Raw genomic sequence first — 19,136 nt, 5'->3', positions numbered from 1 at the left:
TGTCGGCTGTTGCCCCGACAGAGTTTGGAAGGGGAACAGGGTGAGACGTTTGTTGGCAGCAGGGCCTTAGATGGGTTTAAAAAGGTTGTAAAATGGCACCCTGAGACACCAGTTTCTTTCATGAAAGAGATTTTCTGCTGGAGAAAACGTGAAATGGAAGGACTGAGGGAGTGAGAAGCCACAGCCCTTCTGTGCAGGCAGCAATGTGAAATTGCTTACTTGGAGAGAAAAGCACTGAGAGAGAAACACCTACCAAGGGGATGTGGATGCACCAAATCAGTCAAAAATCATCAAAATTCAGGGTGAGTACTGCTGAGGAGGAGCAGGATTAAGTATCTCCTGGTGCTCAGGTCAGAGGATGGTCCCGTCTCCAAAGAGAGGAAAGTCCCCGCAGGCCTGGGGTGATGGGAAGATGTTTTTTACAGGTGTGACAACTCCAGCACGCTCTGCTCCGATCTGGAAGTGCCGAAATCCAGAGGGAGGTTGATGAAGTGCAGCCGGGAGCGTTGGTTTGCAGATCGTGCCTCTCAGTGGGCGTCAGGCAGCAGCGCCGAGAGGCAGAGCAGAGCTCGCGTCCCTAACGGCTCCTCTTCTGTACGAAAAATCCTTTGCTTGTCAAAGAAAGGCTTTTTTCCCCGAGGGAAAAAAAAAAAATCTGCCTGGAAAGAATTCAAATAAAGGCAGATAACCTGTGTAAAGGTGAAAAAACTGCAGCGATATGGGGCACATACCCTGGGTTTTGCTGTTGGCTGTTTGGGGTGACCTTCCACCAAAAACTAGTCCCTCCGCTGACTTGGTTTGGGGTCTGTTGCTTTTCCTGCCCTCCGAGGAAAGAGGAAACCGCCAACCCCCCGAATTCTCTCTTAGAAAGAAGATTATGTGCCCTATTAAATGGGGATTAATGAAATGAAGACATCCTGGGAGCCAGGCTGCTGAATTCCTACCTCGGCTGGCCCAGGAGAGCTGCTTAGCCCGATTTAACCCTTCCCTGTCCCCACTTCCGGCCCCTGAACCCTCGAGGTGGATCTGGGGGGGTCCCTGGGTCTATGTGGGAGACGTGTGCTGGGCTCTGACATTTGTGGAGGAGCAGCTGCTACCCACAGCCCTCACCGTCAGTGAAAACCCTGCAATTTAGAGAGAAAAAGTTTGTGATAACACATAGCATTTCCAAGTAACTCTTGGCCCGCGGATGTCAGAGCGGTGGCTCGGTGAAGCCACCACGTGGTGTCATGACAAAGCTCAGGAACGTCGTCTTTGGGCCCACAATGGGGCTTTTTCTGCCGCAGGAACATGGTCAGAGTGTTAATTTTTCCTGGGTGGCTGCAGGCACCGAGCTTCACTGCCGGCCAACGAGCAGAGACGCTTCTGCCCAGGTTTGACGTTTGCTTTTGAGGCCACCAGTATGCCACACCAGTAGGTTACCAAGGGCTGGCTTGGCAGCCAGGAGTTTTGAACCTTGGTGTAGGGAACATGCAGGGAGGAAGAGGAGGAGGAGGAGGAGGAGGAGGAGGAGGAGGATGCAGTCAGAGGTCTTTGACATTGGTGTAGGGAATACGCAAAGTTGATAGTGATGACGCGGTCCAAAGTCTTTGATGTTGGTGTAGGGATTACGCAGAGAGGATGATCATGATGACAGTGAATGTGCAAAGAGGATGATGATGATGATGATGATGATTCAGTCAGAGCTCTTTAGCATTGGCATAGGGAACGTGCAAAGAGGAGGAGGAGGAGGAGGAGGAGGATAATAACAATACAGGGCAATGTGCTTTCAGCCGGCCCAGCTAGCACAGGTCCTTGGCACTTCACCCACCGCTCGGTGAAATCCGCTCCCTGCTTTTTCTTAATTCTGAGTCTAATGGGGGTTGTCACGCTTCCCACCTTCCTCAGGCACCACTTGGGCCACCTGAGGCCACCTGGGTGGCAGGAGGACTCGGCGAAACACAGGTGTTTGGGGTTTTTTTCTTTTATCTCTTCTTTCCCAGACACCTCATTATGGTACCCACGTGGGTCCCTCTTTGAAGCTTTTAGAGCTCAGCACCCTCCTTGGAGTGTTGAGATCCAGCAGGGGATGACCCAAAGTGGTTGGGACTGGGGCCACGCTCATTACGAGGTGTGTAGGACACAAACGAGACTCCTAATGAACTCCACTGGCTGTCACTAGCAGCGAGATTTTCTGTAATTATCAGAGGTTCTGTACTTAGAAAGGGAGAAAATAAGCCTTGGCTTAAAGTCTTTGATTATCCTGGCGACGCTATAGCACGTTGCAAAAATACCTGAATAACCTCAATCCGTGGAAGGTGTAGCTGGGTGTATGTGTTAGACTTTTAGCAGCTACAGCCTTCATGTCCAAGGCCATTACCAGGCGTGTTCCCGTGTGCTGGAAAACACACGTGCGTGTTCTCACCGGCAGGGAACAGACAAGCTCCTAGACAGCACTTTTCACTGCAATTTTTAGATTTTTGCAGCCAGATGGTTTTCAGGTCTGTCCTTTCCAAGGCACTTTTTCAAAGGGCACCTTTACTTGCTCATCTTTAATGTTTTTATTAAAGCAGTAAGTCTCTGGCTTTCTCCGCCACCCTGAAGTGTGTCAGGAGGAGGAAACGGGTGGCTCGGGAGACTCGTGATCTGATAAAGGAGAGGTTTGTACTTCTGAGACAGGTTCTCAGCCAGGTGAAATGGGCAGAGACCCAAAGCTGCTGTCTCAAAGAGGTTTGGCATTTTTAACACGCAGTGGTTTATGATGTGGTTACATTATAACTGGCGTTAGTAGCTCTGCGCCCTCCTCCTCCATCATCCCCCTCCATCCTCCTCCTCCTCCATCCTCCTCCTCCTCCATCCTTCTCCTCCTCCATCTTCCTCCATCCTCTTCCTTCTCCATCCTCCATCACCATCCTCCATTCTCCTCCTTCATCATCCTCCTCCTCCATCCTTCTCCTTTTCCATCCTCCTCCATCCTTCTCTTCCTCCATCTTCCTCCATTCTCTTCCTTCTTCATCCTTCTCTGTCCTCCTCATTCTCCATCCTCCATCCTCCTCCATTAGCAGTCAGACCAGAAAAGCTGATGTCTCAGTACAGTTCAAAGGCTTTTCCATCTGTGCTTGTGGGAGATGAGGAGAAAGGAGCTTCCACAGCGATCTTCCGTGTTTCCTCTGGTCTCATTATGAACACCAAGGTCCGCCATGTTCGTCTGTCCCGTTGCCTTTGCAGCACGGTGTCGGTGAAGCAGCGCTCCCACTCTGACTACCAGGCAGCACAGTCTCACCCAAACTGTCACGATGTGGTGTTGGAGGTGCCAAAGCGTGGACTTGGTTAGGAGTGATTTGAGCTTGTGACTTATCCTTTGTAGCTTTTTGGGGTCAGCAGGCATTACTGCATCTTCAGAGCGGTGACTGTGTGGTTGTTTTTATTACAGATCTTGGATGACGGAGGAGATCTCACTCATTGGATTTACAAGAAATATCCCAACATGTTTAAGAAGATCAAGGGGATAGTAGAGGAAAGCGTGACCGGTGTCCACAGGTAACGGGTCTGTAACAGGCTGGTCTGTGAGCACGGAAATGTTTGGATCAAAAAAGCATCTTCTGCCTCAGGGGACTGGTAGCAAAAGATTCCCAAGCTGTAAGATGCCACAGACTTGGCTGAATATTGAACCTCCTAATATATGGTCTGTGGTTTTTCTTCAGCTTAGGCTTGGCTTTTCCATAAGAGCTGTTTTAAATCTCTCGTATAATGAAAGCAATAGACTTGGAACTACTGCTCTGAATTTCAGACGAGGAGCAGAAGCACCTGCTGACCATTGCACAGGTGGAAAAACTACACAAGGTGTTGTGTTTCCCCCTGGGAAATAGGGGCAGTGGTTGTCTGACCTCATTTTGCAGATAAAAAAAAGAAAGGGCTGGGCTTTGGAGAAAGACGGAAGCATAGTCCTAAATGAAATCTGTGGGAAGAAGTGAGATTTGGAAAGAGAAAATGAGTCTCTAGTTAGGGTGGGAGTCCAAAAAGGAAGAACCACGGAGACACAGGAGTATGACTGAGTGACATCTGTCAGTCAGAATTGTGACAGAGAAGGGGCTCCCAGGGTTAGGAGAGGTGTCAGCGTTGCTCTTCCAGTGGCTTAAGTCATAGCACAGGTGACAGAAAATAGGGGACTGAGGAGAAGAGCAGCAGACTCTGCTCTTTTCTTCGTTTCTGCAGGGAGAAAGGCTTGGCTGCAGCTCTGGGAGCTGGCTGGGAGTTTGGCCAGAGGTGTGGGCAGCCCTGAAATGCTGGGGTTTAACCCCCAGCCCCAAATTAAGGCTGACATGTGGGTGATTCCCACAGCCCTTCCCAAGGGGGGTGAGTTTCCCTTTAGGCTCCCCCCAGGGTGGGGCCTGGCAGACAGAGCCATGGGGTAAAGAGCCCCAGGGGTCCCGCAGTGAGTAACCCAAGGTCAGGTGTCCACTGAGGGATAACAGCTGGGACCCCTGGCAGGAGGGGCAGTGTCTGTGTGTGAGGGGGATGCCCTGGGCAGAGTTCCCTGCTGGGGAAGGACCTCCCGCCTCCCTGGGACTGGGCTCCAGGCAGGTCTGGCTTTTGTAAACACGGGCTGTGCAGAGATTCAGTGTGTGGCTGCCTTGGTCTTTTATGCTAGGCCTAATAATTGGCAAAACAAGCCGTCAGAACAGAGAAATGAAATGTTTGAAACAAGGAAGCAACCGGTTCAGGTTTGCAGCCAGTGGGGTCAAGAAAAGGACCTGGTAATATTTTTAGCATCTAGAATCGTTCCCGATACGGAGAGATGAGATGTGCAAAACCCAGAGCGATGTTTAAAACTGTTCCCCACGTTGCTGTGCCAGGAGTGAGGTTGTGTCCGGAGGTGGTTGGTATTGACACGTGTGTGTGGGGAACACGTGTCCCTTATCTCCAGGGGACAGACAACGTGGGGACTGAGGCTCCCCAGATGGCAAAGAGAGGCTGGGGAGAGGCCTGGAGGTGGTCTGTAGAGACTGACTGGGGGAGTGTGTTCTCCTTCCCAGGTCTGGAGCAGGGAGATGGCTTTTAGATTCTCTTTGTAGCCATAGTGTAGTGGGTTTTGGGCCCCTCACCCCAAAAAGGCCATTGAATGACTCGAGCGTGGCCAGAGAAGGGCAACGGAGCTGGGGCAGGGTCTGGAGCACAGGTCTGCTGGGGAGCGGCTGGGGGAACTGGGGGGGTTCAGTCTGGAGAAGAGGAGGCTGAGGGGAGACCTCCTGGCCCTCTGCAACTCCCTGCCAGGAGGGGGCAGAGAGGGGGGATGAGTCTCTGGAGCCAAGGCCCCAGCGCCAGGCCCCGAGGGAATGGCCTCAAGCTGCCCAGGGCAGGGTCAGGCTGGCTCTGAGGAAGGATTTCTGTGCAGAAGGGGCTGTTGGGCCTTGGAATGGGCTGCCCAGGGCAGGGGGGAGTCCCCGGGATCCCTGGAGGGGTTGAAGAGTCGGGCTGAGCCAGCGCTGAGGGATCTGGGGGAGTTGGGAACGCTCAGGGGGAGGGTCATGGTGGGGCTGGAGGAGCTGCAAGGGCTTTTCCAACCCAGATGGTTCTGGGATTCTTTTTAGATTAATTTTTAGTGGTTTTGCTGCTGCCAGGAGTTCAGTCAGCTCTCAGAGGCAGGAGATCAGGTTGGTGTGTCCCCACCTGGGTTGGTTCTCGCTGTTCTTGCTCTGTGTCTCGGTGATTCCCCTCCAACTGCTGCTCAAACGGCTGTTTTGCTGCAGGTGCTGATCGCAGCAGCTCCACGTTGCTGTGCATGTTGCCCTTCTGTGGCCATTCCTCTTTGTCCCGAGCTGTAAGAGCTTGACAAGGAATTACAGGAGTTCTCACCTTATGGTGTCTGAAGCGGGATCTGAAGGGTTTGCCATCCTGAGGAGAGCAGAGGATGGTTGTATTATCCACAGTTACGAGGCGCATGGAGTCTAGAGCACCTTCTGATCTGCTCTTTGATGTGTTTATGAAATGCCTCTTGCCAGGCTGGTAGCTCTTCAGTGGGGGAGGAAAACACACAAATATCTGTGGAAGGGAGAATGCTATTTCTCCTCCTGAAGCGAGTTGCTCCTTTTAAGAGGTTTTCTTTGACCCTTCAGATGTCTACTGCTCACTCCAGCAAAACAAGGACCTGGCGGGCACGCAACAGTCGGGAAATATTTTTCCGCTGATCTGTTTCTTCCCGTTTTCGTAACAGGCTGTACCAGCTGTCCAAAGCGGGGAAGCTCTGCGTCCCAGCCATGAATGTCAACGACTCGGTTACAAAGCAGAAGTTTGACAACCTGTACTGCTGCAGAGAGTCCATCCTGGACGGGTACGTACATGGCCGCCCAAATGGGGCTGCGTCCCTTGCTCGGGTCACTTCGCTCCCCACAGGTCCCTGGGTCGATCCTGCCTGGCCTATTTCGATCATTTTAGATCAGCTGATGTGTCAGAGGAAAACACCATTTATTACCTCTGGTCCATCTGATTTTTATCAAAGATGGGAACCTGCAAGGCATTTTGAGACAGCAGCGATGTCTCTGTGGGTCAGAAGGCCCCAAGACGATTGTACAATTGTGTGTAAAACTCTACAGATTCACACACAAACAGAAACAAACGTTGAATCTTGTTTGTAGGAGAATGATCTTGCAGCAAAGATGTTGGCATCTCTACAAGTCTGGATTCACTAGTTTTAACCCCGCTACGTGCATGAATGGGACACATCGCTTGAATTCTGCACCTTTTTTTGTGGAAAACATGTCTTGTCTTCTCCCAGAGCGTCTGGAAGACACAGCAAATATTTTATTAGCCACAGTGATACAAGACACTTGCCAGGTGCCCTTCAAGGGAGCTCACTGGGTCTTTGTGTCTCAGGGTGGTGCTGCCCTTCCCTGTGTGTGGGTGACTCAGGTGCGTTTTCCCTTCTCGGTGAGTGTTGTTCAGGCCCTGCAGCTTCTGGTGCTCCTGTGTGAGGACTTCAGAAATCCTCACGTACGGCTGCAACGCTCCTTCCTGTCCCTCTTACCTCTGCAGCATCAGGATAAAACCCATCTGTGTCTGTTTGCGTGGGGGTGAGTCAACCAGCTGCTTCATCACATTTTTTGCCTTTCTAGTTTCCTTTTTTTATCCTCTCCTTTGAATATGCAATAAACCGAAAGAAAATAGAAGAAATTGTGGTAGATCAAGACTTCATCCCGTAACACCATTTGTCCAAAGTGTAGACTTGAGTCTGAGGATCAAACCCTGTCCTTCAGCTGAGCAGAAATAGGTGCAGAAGGTGGGAGCGACGGCGCTGAGGCTGCTTTATCCCCCTCTCCCCACGCGGGGCCTGCAGGATGTACAGCCACACGCCATCCAAGCAAGCAGAAGAGTGTTTGCATCCCTCTGCTCCCTCCCCCCCAAATCCCAGCAGACAGACGGTGGGGCTGGGAGCAGCTCTGCAGCATCCCGAGGGTGCTGTGGTCGAGGACCGGACGGGAATCAGTGGGCCCCAGGGACATGCTGTATCTTCTGAGACTGTTGGCCTTGAGGTGCTGTGCAAAATACTTGAAGTTGTGATCTAGAGAGGGTGTAAATCTTGGTGATCTTTATTTTTTTAACTCTCCCCCCCTTTTTTTTTTATCTTGGTGGAATTGTGTGTCCGTGTCCCCACCACCCCCACTGCCAAATTTTGTCAAAGCCAAGTGAGATTAGGACGAGTTTTATTCTTACAGTTCAGATGGGTGGACAGTGGCCTGTTGCATCTGATCATGGTCCCAGCAGGCGAGTAAACACAGAAACAACAACAAATTTGACTTTCTGGACTGACGTTGATGCTGATGAGATGACAACCAGAGAAAAGATTGCCTGCCCTGTGCCAGGTAGCTGTGGTGTGGAGGAGGAGCCCTCCGTGGAGAAGACTGCCCTGCTTCCAGAGAAAAGACTTTTTGTCACGTTGATAACTCTGCACGGCTTAATGTTCAGACAAGTCTCGATCTGCTGTTCTCCGTTCCTTGCCGACGTAGAAATGTCTCCTCTTGCACCAAAGTCCCTCTGGCAGTGGTGTTCAGCTGCACCACCGCTGCCCTCAGCGGGGCAGCACCGGCGTGCCTCAGAGCCCCAACGCATCCCTCCCTGTCGATGGGGGACTCTGCTCCAACATTCTCCTCCCAGATCTGTGTAGGATGTGTAGTAGAGTTTCATTTGCCACCTCGGCGTTGTGAAGCTGTCTTCTGGCAGTGGCCATCTTGACCAGGAGAAGTGAAGATGACTCATGTTTGTAAAACCTGTGTGTCCACATACAAGGGCAGGAGGATCTTTGCAACCATGTGCAAGTGCCGTGGGAGTTAGGAACCACTGAATACGCTTCTCTGGATGATCCACTGTACCTGCAGGTTCTGCCCCACATTTCCAGCACGTGTTGTTCTAAAAGACTAAAGTTTGGGCTCCACGTCAAGTCCAGCAGTGATGGTATTTGACTCTTCCCTGCCACAAGGTTTTGTTACATGAGCCAGAACCTGATGCTGCAAACAGCCAGTGGTTCCTCGCTCTTCCTGCCCAGTAAAACTGGAAAAGTTCCGTCAAAATCATCAGCTGGTCTCCAAAATATGTACAGAGTTGTGATGTGGAGCAGCCTACGCTGAGATGCAATGTGCTGTGAACTGGGCTCTGATGGAAGCAATAATGGGAAAAATGAGGGGGGTGAGGCCCTGGCACAGGCTGCCCAGAGAAGCTGTGGCTGCCCCCTCCCTGGAAGGGTTCAAGGCCAGGCTGGACGGGGCTTTGGGCAACCTGGGCTGGTGGAAGGTGGCCCTGCCCGGGGCAGGGGGTGGCACTGGATGGTCTATAAAGTCCCTTCCAACCCAAACCATCCTGTGATTCTATGAAAACACCTTGATGAATTAATTCTTCTAATTAAGCCGCCCTTCCTGCTTTATTATGGCCACGTCTCTGCTCTGTGGCCGCAGGGTTCAAGGCACACGAGGCAGCCTCTGTCCTGGGGGTCAGCTGCCCGGTGAAAAGTTGCCCCCAAATTTTGAGTTGAGGACCCAGCTTTGAGCTTCATGTTCCATGTGTAGTGGATGCTCTCGGTGGCTCAGAAACGTTAAAATCTTTAAAATCTTCTTCATTTTCTTGTCTTCAGTTGTGATAGATGACGGACCTCAAGGTGGGATTTGAGTTAAGTCTGGCCCAGGTATCCACGACCGGGCCAAGGGAAATCTGAGCAGAGGTGCAATTAAATCTGCTGTGGTTTTCATCTAAATTCTCTCGGAAGTGTAAGGGAATTTCACCTTCCCTGCACTGCTAACCTATTTACTCGTGTGCTAAAAATAGCCTGTAATGTAGGACACTCTTAGGGAGAAACCAGAAGGAAACTGAGTGGAAGGGAGAGCTTTATTTGTGGAAAGCACTGGGATTCTGGCAAGAAATCGCCACTTTCCTGCTTCTTCTGTAGTTACTTCTGTGGGGTATTTTGACTTTAAAAAAAAATAATTAAGAAAAAAATAGTTTGGGAAAATATTTTAAATATTTCTGGAGCGCCAAAACAAAGCGATCCAACAGCAACAAAAACAAAGAACCAAAAAAGGGATCCAAACCCCAGATCCTTCCTGTTTGTTGCGTTTCACTGGTAGCACCCACCCTTTCCAAAGGAAAAAGTCAGGTTTTAGGTGCCCTCTGGGTCCCCTCTGCACCCAGAATTGCTGTGTCCCCTCAGGGATACGGGACACAACCGTGGCGGTTGGGAAGAGCCAACCGAGAAGAACAGATCTTACTGCTGGTCTTTAACTGGATTTTTTATTTTTTTTTTTCCTTTTTTTCCTTAGCCTTAAAAGGACAACAGACATGATGTTTGGAGGAAAGCAAGTGGTGGTTTGTGGCTACGGGGAGGTAAGGGGGTCATTTTTGACACGTGGGTTCTGCATGTTAGGTCAGCACGTCCTTCGCATGGCTTTATCCGACGGGGCTTTTCTGTCCTCGGGGCTCTTCTCTGCATCTGCAGGTGTCTTCAAACCTGACGGGTTTGCCAAAACTGAAGGTTTTCTTAATTTCCAGTGTATTTCTTTAGTATTAAACAGATACCAAACCTGAATCTTTAAAGACATGAGTATGAAGCATATTGAATATCTTTAATATCTGAATATTGACATATTCAGGTATTAATACATCATATATTAAATATAATATAAAATATTAATATACTATTAAAATATTCAGGGGCTGGGTTCTGCATTCTGGGTTGTGCAGCCGCAGCATCATGTGCTGAAGCGTGGTCAAAAAAGAGAAGTTCACCTTGACTTATCCCTGTGCTTTCACCCCCAAACGGGGGAATCTCGCTCGAGGTGACACTGGCAGTTCTTGTCGGGACCAGTTAACACCAGTTATGCTGAGCTGTGCTGGGGGTGCTGTACTGGGACTCTTTTTTTTTTTTTTTTTTCTAAAGAGCTGAAACTGGACAATCTTCTCATGCGTAATCGCATTTTTTGGGAACCCTTGGTCCTTTAACCGTTCCCCTGAATTCCCCGGCGAGCTGCACTGTATGTTCTGGGTAAAGGTTAAAGCTCGTTAACTCTCAAAGATTAAACTATTAAGCTTCCTAAGTAGAGTAAAGGTTACAAGAGACTCTTAAACTGTCCCTGAGGTAAGTGTAACCTCTTGTTATCATGGTGCTTTCTAGATACCAGCATGTTTGTGAGCGAAAAGAGCTCCCTGGGACCAAAATCAACGTGACTTTGATATTTTTTTAGTGCCTCTCTTAGCTAAACTGGGCCTGACTCAGATCCTAGACTACTCCAAATCCAGGAAATTCCCGCACCCAGAAACTGAGTATACGCAGCCAGAGTTGCTCAGACGCTTTGCAAAGGCCTGCTGGGGCTGCAGAAGAGACCCCGGAGTCGCAGTCCCCCGGCCCTGGGGGGTGCTCGGCGCCTCCCCAGCTCTCGGCATCTCACTCCTCCTTGTGCTCTTCTCCCTCCCAGGTTGGAAAGGGCTGCTGTGCTGCTTTGAAGGCCATGGGCTCCATAGTGTACGTGACAGAGATCGATCCGATCTGTGCCCTCCAGGCCTGGTAAGCAGTCGCATCGAGCCTGGCTTACTTCTTTAGGCTGGTTTTTTTTTTTTTTGGTTTTTTTTGGTTTTTTTTCCCAGGAAAACCATGGCCAGAAACCACTCAGCAGTGGTCCCTCCCGAGGGGGATGCTGGTGAGGGGTTTGTCGCTCTTCTTCACCCTCAGAGGGACCGACAGCTCTCTCCTACGGCCAGAAAAGGGTCAGTTTATCTGTATCCCACATGCCAGCTTGCATAATCCTAACCCCAGTGGCCAGGAGTTTAACATACCGGTACGGCTTGGAAGATTTTACTGATACAGCTTGAAAGGGTGCTGGGAGTGAGCTGCGACCTTTGGAGTGCAAACTCAGGCTTTACTGTGCCGCGCACACACCTCACCCCAGGGGTGTTTTGGTTTCTGTGAGCACCTGCCCCTCGGAACCTCTCCTGGCTGACGCCGGTGCCCTGGCGTAGGGCTGTCTCCACGCACGGCCACGTTGCATTTACACCTGACCTCGTTTCCTCCAAATAAAGGTTGTTTTGGGGCAGAGATGCAGCTTCTGCGTCCCAAGGTGGGAGAAGGGATGTGACCGTGAAAGCAGAGTCCCAAAACGACCCTGAGCCTTATTAAACCTGCAGCCTCTTCCTGACAGCAAGCTTTCAGAGGGCTGCTGCAGTGAGGAAACTAGTGAGCCCTGCTTAGTTAGCAGAGCTGAGCAACTTTTGGTTTGCTCTGCAACCTTCACAAGGGGCACATCCAGCACCCGCATCTTTAATTGTGAATCTGGTCGTTTGCAGCAACCCCCTCCCTGACTCTGCACGAGGCAACACCCTGCGGGCCCTCTCCTAAGGGGGACAAAAAATATAGGAAATGGGACATACAGCAGAAAAAAAAACGCTTTTTTTTTTTAATAGTAAGTACGATTTTACAGCTTGTGAGAGTCGCAGAAGTAAGTTCTCAAGAGGACTGTCAACAAATCCTAAAAAAAAAATAAATCCTGCCCTTGTTATCTGCTGCGCTGAACACACCTTGCTCGGTGAGGTCAGGAAAGACTCGCTGAGTGCTCAGCACTTCTGAAGATCGTGTAGGTGCCTAAATGTGGATTGCAAAGTCAACGGTAGACTTCTGTGGGGTTTGGGTGGTTTTTAAGGTGATCTAAATCCGTATCAGAAAGGATTCTGCAGGGAGGGGGCGTATCTACATCTTCTGGATGCACCTTGCAGGAGTAGCAGCTTTAAAAAAACCCGCTTCAATTGAAGATGGAGATTTGCAGATGTGGAGGCCTTGACAGAAAATGTGAAACCCCCCCAAATCTCTTTTCACTTCTCCCCGCAACACTCCCAAATCCTCCAGGTTGACTCCAGAAACCCTCCTAATGACTTGGGGTACGTGGCCCTTCGCATGCTGCGTTGCTGTGTCCCAGCCTGGCATCAGAAAGTCAAAATGAGTATCTGAGAATCACTTGATTTGGGTTTTTTTCTTTTTTTGGCACGGTTTTGCTGCTTCTCAGACGACTTTTTTTCCCCGCCTCTCTTAGCATGGATGGATTCCGGCTGGTGAAACTCAATGAAGTCATCAGACAAGTTGACATCGTCATCACCTGCACAGGTACGTGGTCCCCGAGGCAGGAGGGGGGGTTGTCAGGGATGTGGAGCCCGTAACCGGGACTGTCTTTTCCCACAGAAAAAGGCAAAAAAGTGGGGACAGAGAGTGTGGGTGTTTATGACGGGTATTGCCGTCTGACAGGCAACAAGAACGTGGTGACCAGGGAGCACCTGGACCGGATGAAGAACAGCTGCATCATCTGCAACATGGGGCACTCCAACACTGAGATCGACGTGGTGAGCGCAGGGACGCGGGGGGCGGCGCGGGGCGGGGGGGCGGCGCTTCCAGGACCCTTCGGCAGCCGGGTCTGACCCGTGGGAAGCACCTGGAGGAGGAAAAATAATCCCTCTCTCCCCACGTCTCAGCGGGCACCGGGACGTGTCGGCGTCACTCCCGCGGTCCCAAGGGATGCCAACAAGCCCGACAAACTGCTCCGGCTTCCAGCGAGCGTCTGGTGTCCACCGGCCTCGTTCCTTCCCCCAGAGAGTGGGTGAATCGCCCCCTCCAGCCCCGTTTCCCTCCTCTTGCCTGTTGTTCCACCAGTAAGACCCAGCCAAGGGTTTGGCTTGGTGCAACCCAACACGCACAACCCCGCTGTGCTTCCCCGAACGGCACCGAGATCTGCTCATCTCTGCTTCGAGATGAGCGGAAATCCAGGAGGGTCTTGTCTGAAGGTCAGTGGAGAATCCCTCGGCCAAACTTCAGGGTTTAAAACAATTCTTTGCGCTGGAACGAAGTGACCGCAGCCATGCACAGTTTAGCTGGGGACCATGGAGCCTCTTCTGCCAGAAGAGCTTGAACAATAGTTGTCGCTGGAGCTTTGATGTATTGTGATCATAAAAATAGTTCCAGGTTATGAGTCATAAAGGTTTCATCAGCCTGAGACTGCGGCCGGACCCAAAGGAAACTATAAACCCAGGACAATGTCAGCGAGTCGCTTCCTCTTTCCATTCCTATTATGCAGGTTCAGGTTTTTGATCTTTGGCCAGTGCTTTAACTACTTTAACACCGTGTTTCAGGCGAGCCTGCGTACACCCGAGCTGACCTGGGAGAGGGTGAGGTCCCAGGTGGACCATGTCATCTGGCCAGATGGGAAGAGAATCGTCCTTCTGGCAGAGGTGAGTGGCAGGCCAAGGAGCAGGAACTGCAGCCCGCTGCTTCTGGGGATGAAAATGGTTGGACTGGATGATCTTCAAGGTCTTTTCCAACCAAGGTGATTCTGTGAAAACAAGGCCTGGATGAGCCGAAGGGCGTCCAGAAATCACCTCCTGGGCCGCAGCAGCTCAGCGGTCCCTCGGTTGAAAGACTCGGTGTAACCCTGAGTTACTGGAACGCAGAAAAGCTCCTGTGTTTTCCTTTACCCCCCGCCAGGGTACCTCCCGTGGGGTATTTGATCGAATTTTCACCTCTAAATTTATTGAGTTATAAAGGCAACCAATACCTTGGGATCCAAGCGTGTGGGATAAGAGGTGTCTGATCCCAGCAGGGACGCCCTTCCCCGATGGTTCTTGTGCCTTCTGTAGGGTGCCGTGTTAAAATAACGACTGGTTTTGGTGCCGTGTTAAAATAACGACTGGTTTCTGCTTCCCAGGGCCGCCTGCTGAACCTGAGCTGCTCCACCGTCCCCACCTTTGTCCTGTCCATCACTGCCACCACGCAGGCGAGTAGGGCTTGGGCTGAGCCTAAAGCCGCGTCGTGCCCTCCAGCGGGCAGCACTTACTTACCTGAGTGTCTTCTCCATCCAGGCTTTGGCTTTGATAGAGCTGTACAACGCTCCCGAAGGCCGCTACAAGCAAGACGTGTACTTGCTGCCTAAAAAAATGGGTAAAGACTCGTTGCCTTATTGTTTTTTGTCAGTTTTGAGATTGAACAGATGGAAGGTTTTGCTGGACAACAGGGCAGCGCAGCCTCCTGCGCTCTTCTGTTTGCTTCCCTGCCAAGCTCAGGCTCTTCCAGCAAGTTTTTCCCGCTGGGTCTGGGCTTTTTGCTGAATTGGATGTGTTGTTTCTCTGCCCCACACGGGCAAAACAGTGCTGACACACGTGGCCGACAGCAGGAGCCGGGCCGTGCTGGTGCGGGGGGGTTTCACGTGGGGGCTTCTGCCAGCAGAGCTGCTTTCGTTGGCTACAAAAACCCGTAGTCCCTGACCCAAGAGTCCTACCAGCAGAACTCCCTCCCGAGGAGACGAGCTAGACTGACCCCACTTTTGCGGCAAAACTGGGATTTTTTTTTTGGTGTTAATTGTGTTTTTGGAGACCAGGTGCAGCTTGTCCCAAGCGTTAGGTGTCACCTGCCAGAATGTCCAGCGGCTCCGGCACTGTCAGAGCATCCAAGCTTGCCCGAGGGCAGCAGGAGGGGATTTCAGAGAACACTTTTCCCCTCTCCAGGCAGATCAGAGCCTTGTTTTACCCCGTTCAGGGTGAAAAACAGCCTTGCAAGTGAGCATAAAGGTGTGAGGAGCGATGCCTTTCCCAGCTTTAGCACAGCAGGAGGGGACTTCCTCTGCCTCTTGCCTTCCCCCTGCTTGTACTAACAAGGCTTGAAATAATTTCAGACGAGTACGTGGCAAGCCTGCACCTCCCGACGTTCGACGCCCACCTGACAGAACTCACGGATGAGCAAGCGAAATACCTGGGACTGAACAAGAACGGCCCTTTCAAACCAAACTACTACAGGTGCTGCTCCTCAGGCTCTTTTCTTCTGCCCCGAGCGTGGGGTACACTGGTGGGGCGGGTGGAGGGGACGGGGTTTAATCCCACCGGTCCGCTGAGAAGATATCCTGATATTTTGGGGTTTTTGGATAATTCCCATCGTCACAGAGAAAGCGGCTGGGCCGGGAAGGGGCCGGCGCGGTCGGGGCCGTGACGCAGAGCGCTTGGCAGGACACGAGCCCTTTGTATCTGGCAGCAGCTGTCGCCCAGACGTGGCACGTGGCAGCGTGATGCCATCCGGCCAACTCAGCTTTATTTTTAAAGTTGGATGAAGGATGAGATGGCGCAGGGCAGCGCTCGTCCCCGGCGCCGGGGCCTGCTCAGGCAGGCGCGGCTTGATCGTTCTCCTCCCCGAGTTTGGGCTGGGCTGATCCCCCCAAAAGAATAAATTTTAATATAAGCCCCTGGATCGCTTCCCTTTCCAGACTTCTGTTTGTAGCCAACACCTCAACGCATTTTTTTACCCTGAAAATGAAATGGCTTCGCACAGCGATCAGCTCGTCGGGGGGGGTTGAAGCCCAGATCCTTTTCTTGCAGGAAGAGGCATTTCCTTGGCGTGAGGGTCTTTGGGGAGAGCAGCGCCGCACCAAAACGCTCCACTTCGGGGGTTTTGTCACTGAGAGGAGATCTCGGGGTGCACGGAGCCTCTTTTTCTGGATGCAATGAGACTTCATCCCTGTGCAGCTCACCAGCTCCTCTCTGCCCTTACGTCTGGCTTCGTTTGTGATACGCATTACCCTTTGTGTTCCCAGTCTAACGGGAGCCTTCCTGATAAACGCAGCCGGTTTGAGCCAGGTTTTGGGGTTTAAGGCACTTTGCTCGTGCGCTTTTGGTGCATCCACCCCAGTCTCTGAGCCCGCGTTGCTGCAAACCAGCGGGACTCAGTCCCTGAAGCCATCGGGCGCCGCTGAATTTTTCCCGTGCTGGCAGCGAGGGGCAGGCAGCTAAATATATCGTGGTATTTGTGGGGGAAGAGACACGGACCGAGTCCGTTTCTAAACCATTTCTTTTCTTGGTGTCTGCCTCTCCCAGAAGACACCGTGGTGATGCTGGGGGAGCATCGCGCCTCTTCCCCTCACCAAAACCTCATTTTCTCTTCTTTTTCCCCCAGATATTAAGTTCCTGCCGCTGTATCCAGGAGAATTGCGAGGAACAAGAACCCAAGTCTTTTCTCAACTACTGTACAGGATGAAACAGCGCAAGCTTCCTAAGTTAGAGCCGGGCTTGCTCACATAGTAGACAGTGTGTTTAGGTTATTTATTTATTAAATTAGAATACTGTACATGCGGCCTCTGCCACTGGTGTTCGTACTGCCGCGGGACTGGGAGACGGTGGATTTCTTTCCGTTTGTTTCATTTTTCTCTTTGGGTTGTTCATTTTTTCGGGGCTGGGAAGATGGGGGAGGCGAGGAAGAAGCTGGTGAAATCGAAATCGCTGCGAAACACCTGGAATAGTTACCAGCGTTCGCCCGACGCGCGCGACAGGAGCCGCGGGAGCCGACGTCGGGGTCGCACCTTCATCGCTTTTGGTTTCCTTGGCGATCCCGGCGCCTCCTCCAGCGGAGCAGGATCCTGGCAGCCACGAGAGCCGGCCGGGGCGCGGCCGCCTTTGCATTCCTGACGCCATCTGACAACGCAGCTCAAAACCTCGTTTGCTCCGAGCAGCCGGGTGCCGCCTCGGCAGCGGAGCGGCGAATCTCCCCGGCGATGGCCGGAGAAACGTCTCGTCGTTCTGCTGAACTGCCCCAGGGTCCGTTCCGCCAGCAAGTCGGTGAACTTGGCCTTCACGCTGCTGGAAGCTGTAACGAAGGGTCCGGCCGTGGGCGCCAGCCGGGGGCAGCCCCCAGTGCGCGGCGGGAGCCGGGAGGGCAGAGCGTGGGGGGGGAGGACCCACCGCCGCTCCCTCCGTCGCAGCTCCGCGGTGTTTTCCTGCTGCTGATGTTTCCAGTGCCAACCTCCTAAGGTTCAACCAAAGTCGCGTCCCCGGCGGGGCCGCGGGGCGGCCGAAGAGCCTTGCGGCCTCGCCCACAAATGCTGCTCACGTGTCGGGGAGCTCTTCCAAACCCAAGCGGAGCTCGTCGGCCATCCCGGCTGGGAGGACCCGTGTCCCCGCGAGGTCTTCCTCCAGCTGAATTTCAGTCCTCATCGGAAATCTTTGGAGTTTTATTTTCTAGTGATACTTGTATGATAAAATCCGGAAATCCCCTTGGAATGTATGAGACAGACGCCGGAGTAATCCCCACCCGGATTCTGTGCGCGGGGAAGAGTTCAGCGTCACTAAAACCCTTCAGTCACCTCAAATCTTGACGCGTCAGAGCCAACGGAGAACAAATTTGCCATAATTACTCTTTTTTAGCCCGGGACATCCCGGCAGAACACTGCAGATGGCACGGCACATTTACCAAGGTGACTTTAGAAGTCTCCGTGTCTCATCGGAGTCACTTTTATGGTTCACACAGAGAACATGGTCCTTCTAAAATAAAATCGCCCAACTCCCTGAGCTCAGAAGCCTTTATCCTGAGGGACCCGAGTCTCTCATCAACTACAGGTTCTTGTTTTATCCTCGCAGACCTCGTTGCCATCATGAAAAAACACTTTTGTGGCAGCTCGTTCACGCACAAGAAAGGAAAAACTGTGGAATTCTGGTCTCAGTGGCCAAGTCCTTCTCATGGCTCTTGATGCCGAGGTCTGAAGTCAGCTGGACCACAAGCTGCTTGTCTTTGGAGCAAACATCCTCGTACGCTTGCATCTTCCAATTTCTCTCTGAAATTTCTCAAAGCCTAGAAGGAAGACCTTGAGGAGGCATTAGGACTTCGAGGAGACTTCGAGGAGACATTAGAGCTTTGAGGAGACTGATCGCTAACCACAAATTCAAAATAATCTTCTACTCCCTCATGAGTTTTGCCCAGATCCCGAGAGTTTTGGAAAGAGTCCCCCAAGCTATTTGAAATGTCACATTCAGGTCTTTTCCCCGCGCTGGAGCACCTTGGTCTGCATCAACCAACAAACACCACCACCCCCCCACCCCACCCCCGAGTTTCTCCTCTTCTCTGCAGAGGCACAGCGTGAAATCCTGCTCTCGGTCAAGGTGAAACGCGGTCACGGGGTCACATAGAGCAAAGCAGCTTCTGGAAAACACGTGTCCCAAACCGCAGCCGCTTCTGTCCCCGGGAAATCCCCCTCAGTCCGCGTCACCCCTGGGTACAGCTCACGCAGTCGCTCTCCTGCCCCGCGTCCGTTGCTTGTGCAGCAAACGGTGGTGCTGTCCTCATCCCTCAGTGAATTCCCTCGTGCCGATTTTTAAGCCCTTTTTATCTTCCAGGTAGGTAAGAGAAAAAGAAAAAAAAAAAAAAAAATCCCAACTGGCTTTTCCCACCTTGATTTTTAAAGCTCTTCTCCATGTCGTTCTGCTTCTTCTGTAAGCTTTTTGCTTGCTTGGCTTTCCTAATCAATCTGGAATCATATTCTGTGATCATCTCTAAATTAAACGTGTAATGGGTTGTTTGGGGTTTTTTTTGCTTTTGTTTTTTAAATGTAACACATTTTTAAAGAATTAGGAAAAAGGAGATTTAGGTAACACCAGCAAAATTGTATAAGGAAATTTAATTCTGTTCTGAACTTTAGAAATAATAAGACAAAACCTATCATCAGCCTGCAGCGAGGAAGCGAAAACTTTGCAAACGTAACATTTTCAAAAGGGTGTTTTAAATATTAATGTCTGAGTGATTGTATTAGAGCAGCAATAAAGACTCTGTAATCTCAAAACACAAATAAAACATTGGAAAACTCTTGTTTCTCCAGAGCGACCTCCGCGGCGGG

General features: G+C 51.5%; 1 protein-coding gene across 2 annotated transcripts in view; it reads left to right on the top strand.

Annotated features, from left to right (window-relative positions):
- AHCYL2 (adenosylhomocysteinase like 2) overlaps positions 1 to 19,106 on the top strand; it is a 110,444-nt gene extending 91,338 nt beyond the window's left edge. For both annotated transcript variants that reach the window (XM_074903585.1, XM_074903586.1), the window contains exons 7-17: positions 3,413 to 3,519; positions 6,194 to 6,310; positions 9,783 to 9,846; positions 10,935 to 11,023; positions 12,540 to 12,610; positions 12,749 to 12,843; positions 13,627 to 13,725; positions 14,199 to 14,267; positions 14,353 to 14,431; positions 15,162 to 15,282; positions 16,430 to 19,106. In XM_074903585.1, coding sequence (XP_074759686.1) covers positions 3,413 to 3,519; positions 6,194 to 6,310; positions 9,783 to 9,846; positions 10,935 to 11,023; positions 12,540 to 12,610; positions 12,749 to 12,843; positions 13,627 to 13,725; positions 14,199 to 14,267; positions 14,353 to 14,431; positions 15,162 to 15,282; positions 16,430 to 16,436 — 918 coding nt within the window. In that variant the 3' untranslated portion in view covers positions 16,437 to 19,106. The remainder of the gene's footprint in view (positions 1 to 3,412; positions 3,520 to 6,193; positions 6,311 to 9,782; positions 9,847 to 10,934; positions 11,024 to 12,539; positions 12,611 to 12,748; positions 12,844 to 13,626; positions 13,726 to 14,198; positions 14,268 to 14,352; positions 14,432 to 15,161; positions 15,283 to 16,429) is intronic.
- Positions 19,107 to 19,136: the final 30 nt, after the last annotated feature.

The sequence above is a fragment of the Athene noctua genome, chromosome 3 (assembly GCF_965140245.1).
Source record: "Athene noctua chromosome 3, bAthNoc1.hap1.1, whole genome shotgun sequence".
Classification (NCBI taxonomy): domain Eukaryota; kingdom Metazoa; phylum Chordata; class Aves; order Strigiformes; family Strigidae; genus Athene; species Athene noctua.
Note: the sequence above shows the minus strand (reverse complement) of the source record. Positions and strands in the feature narration are given on the sequence as shown.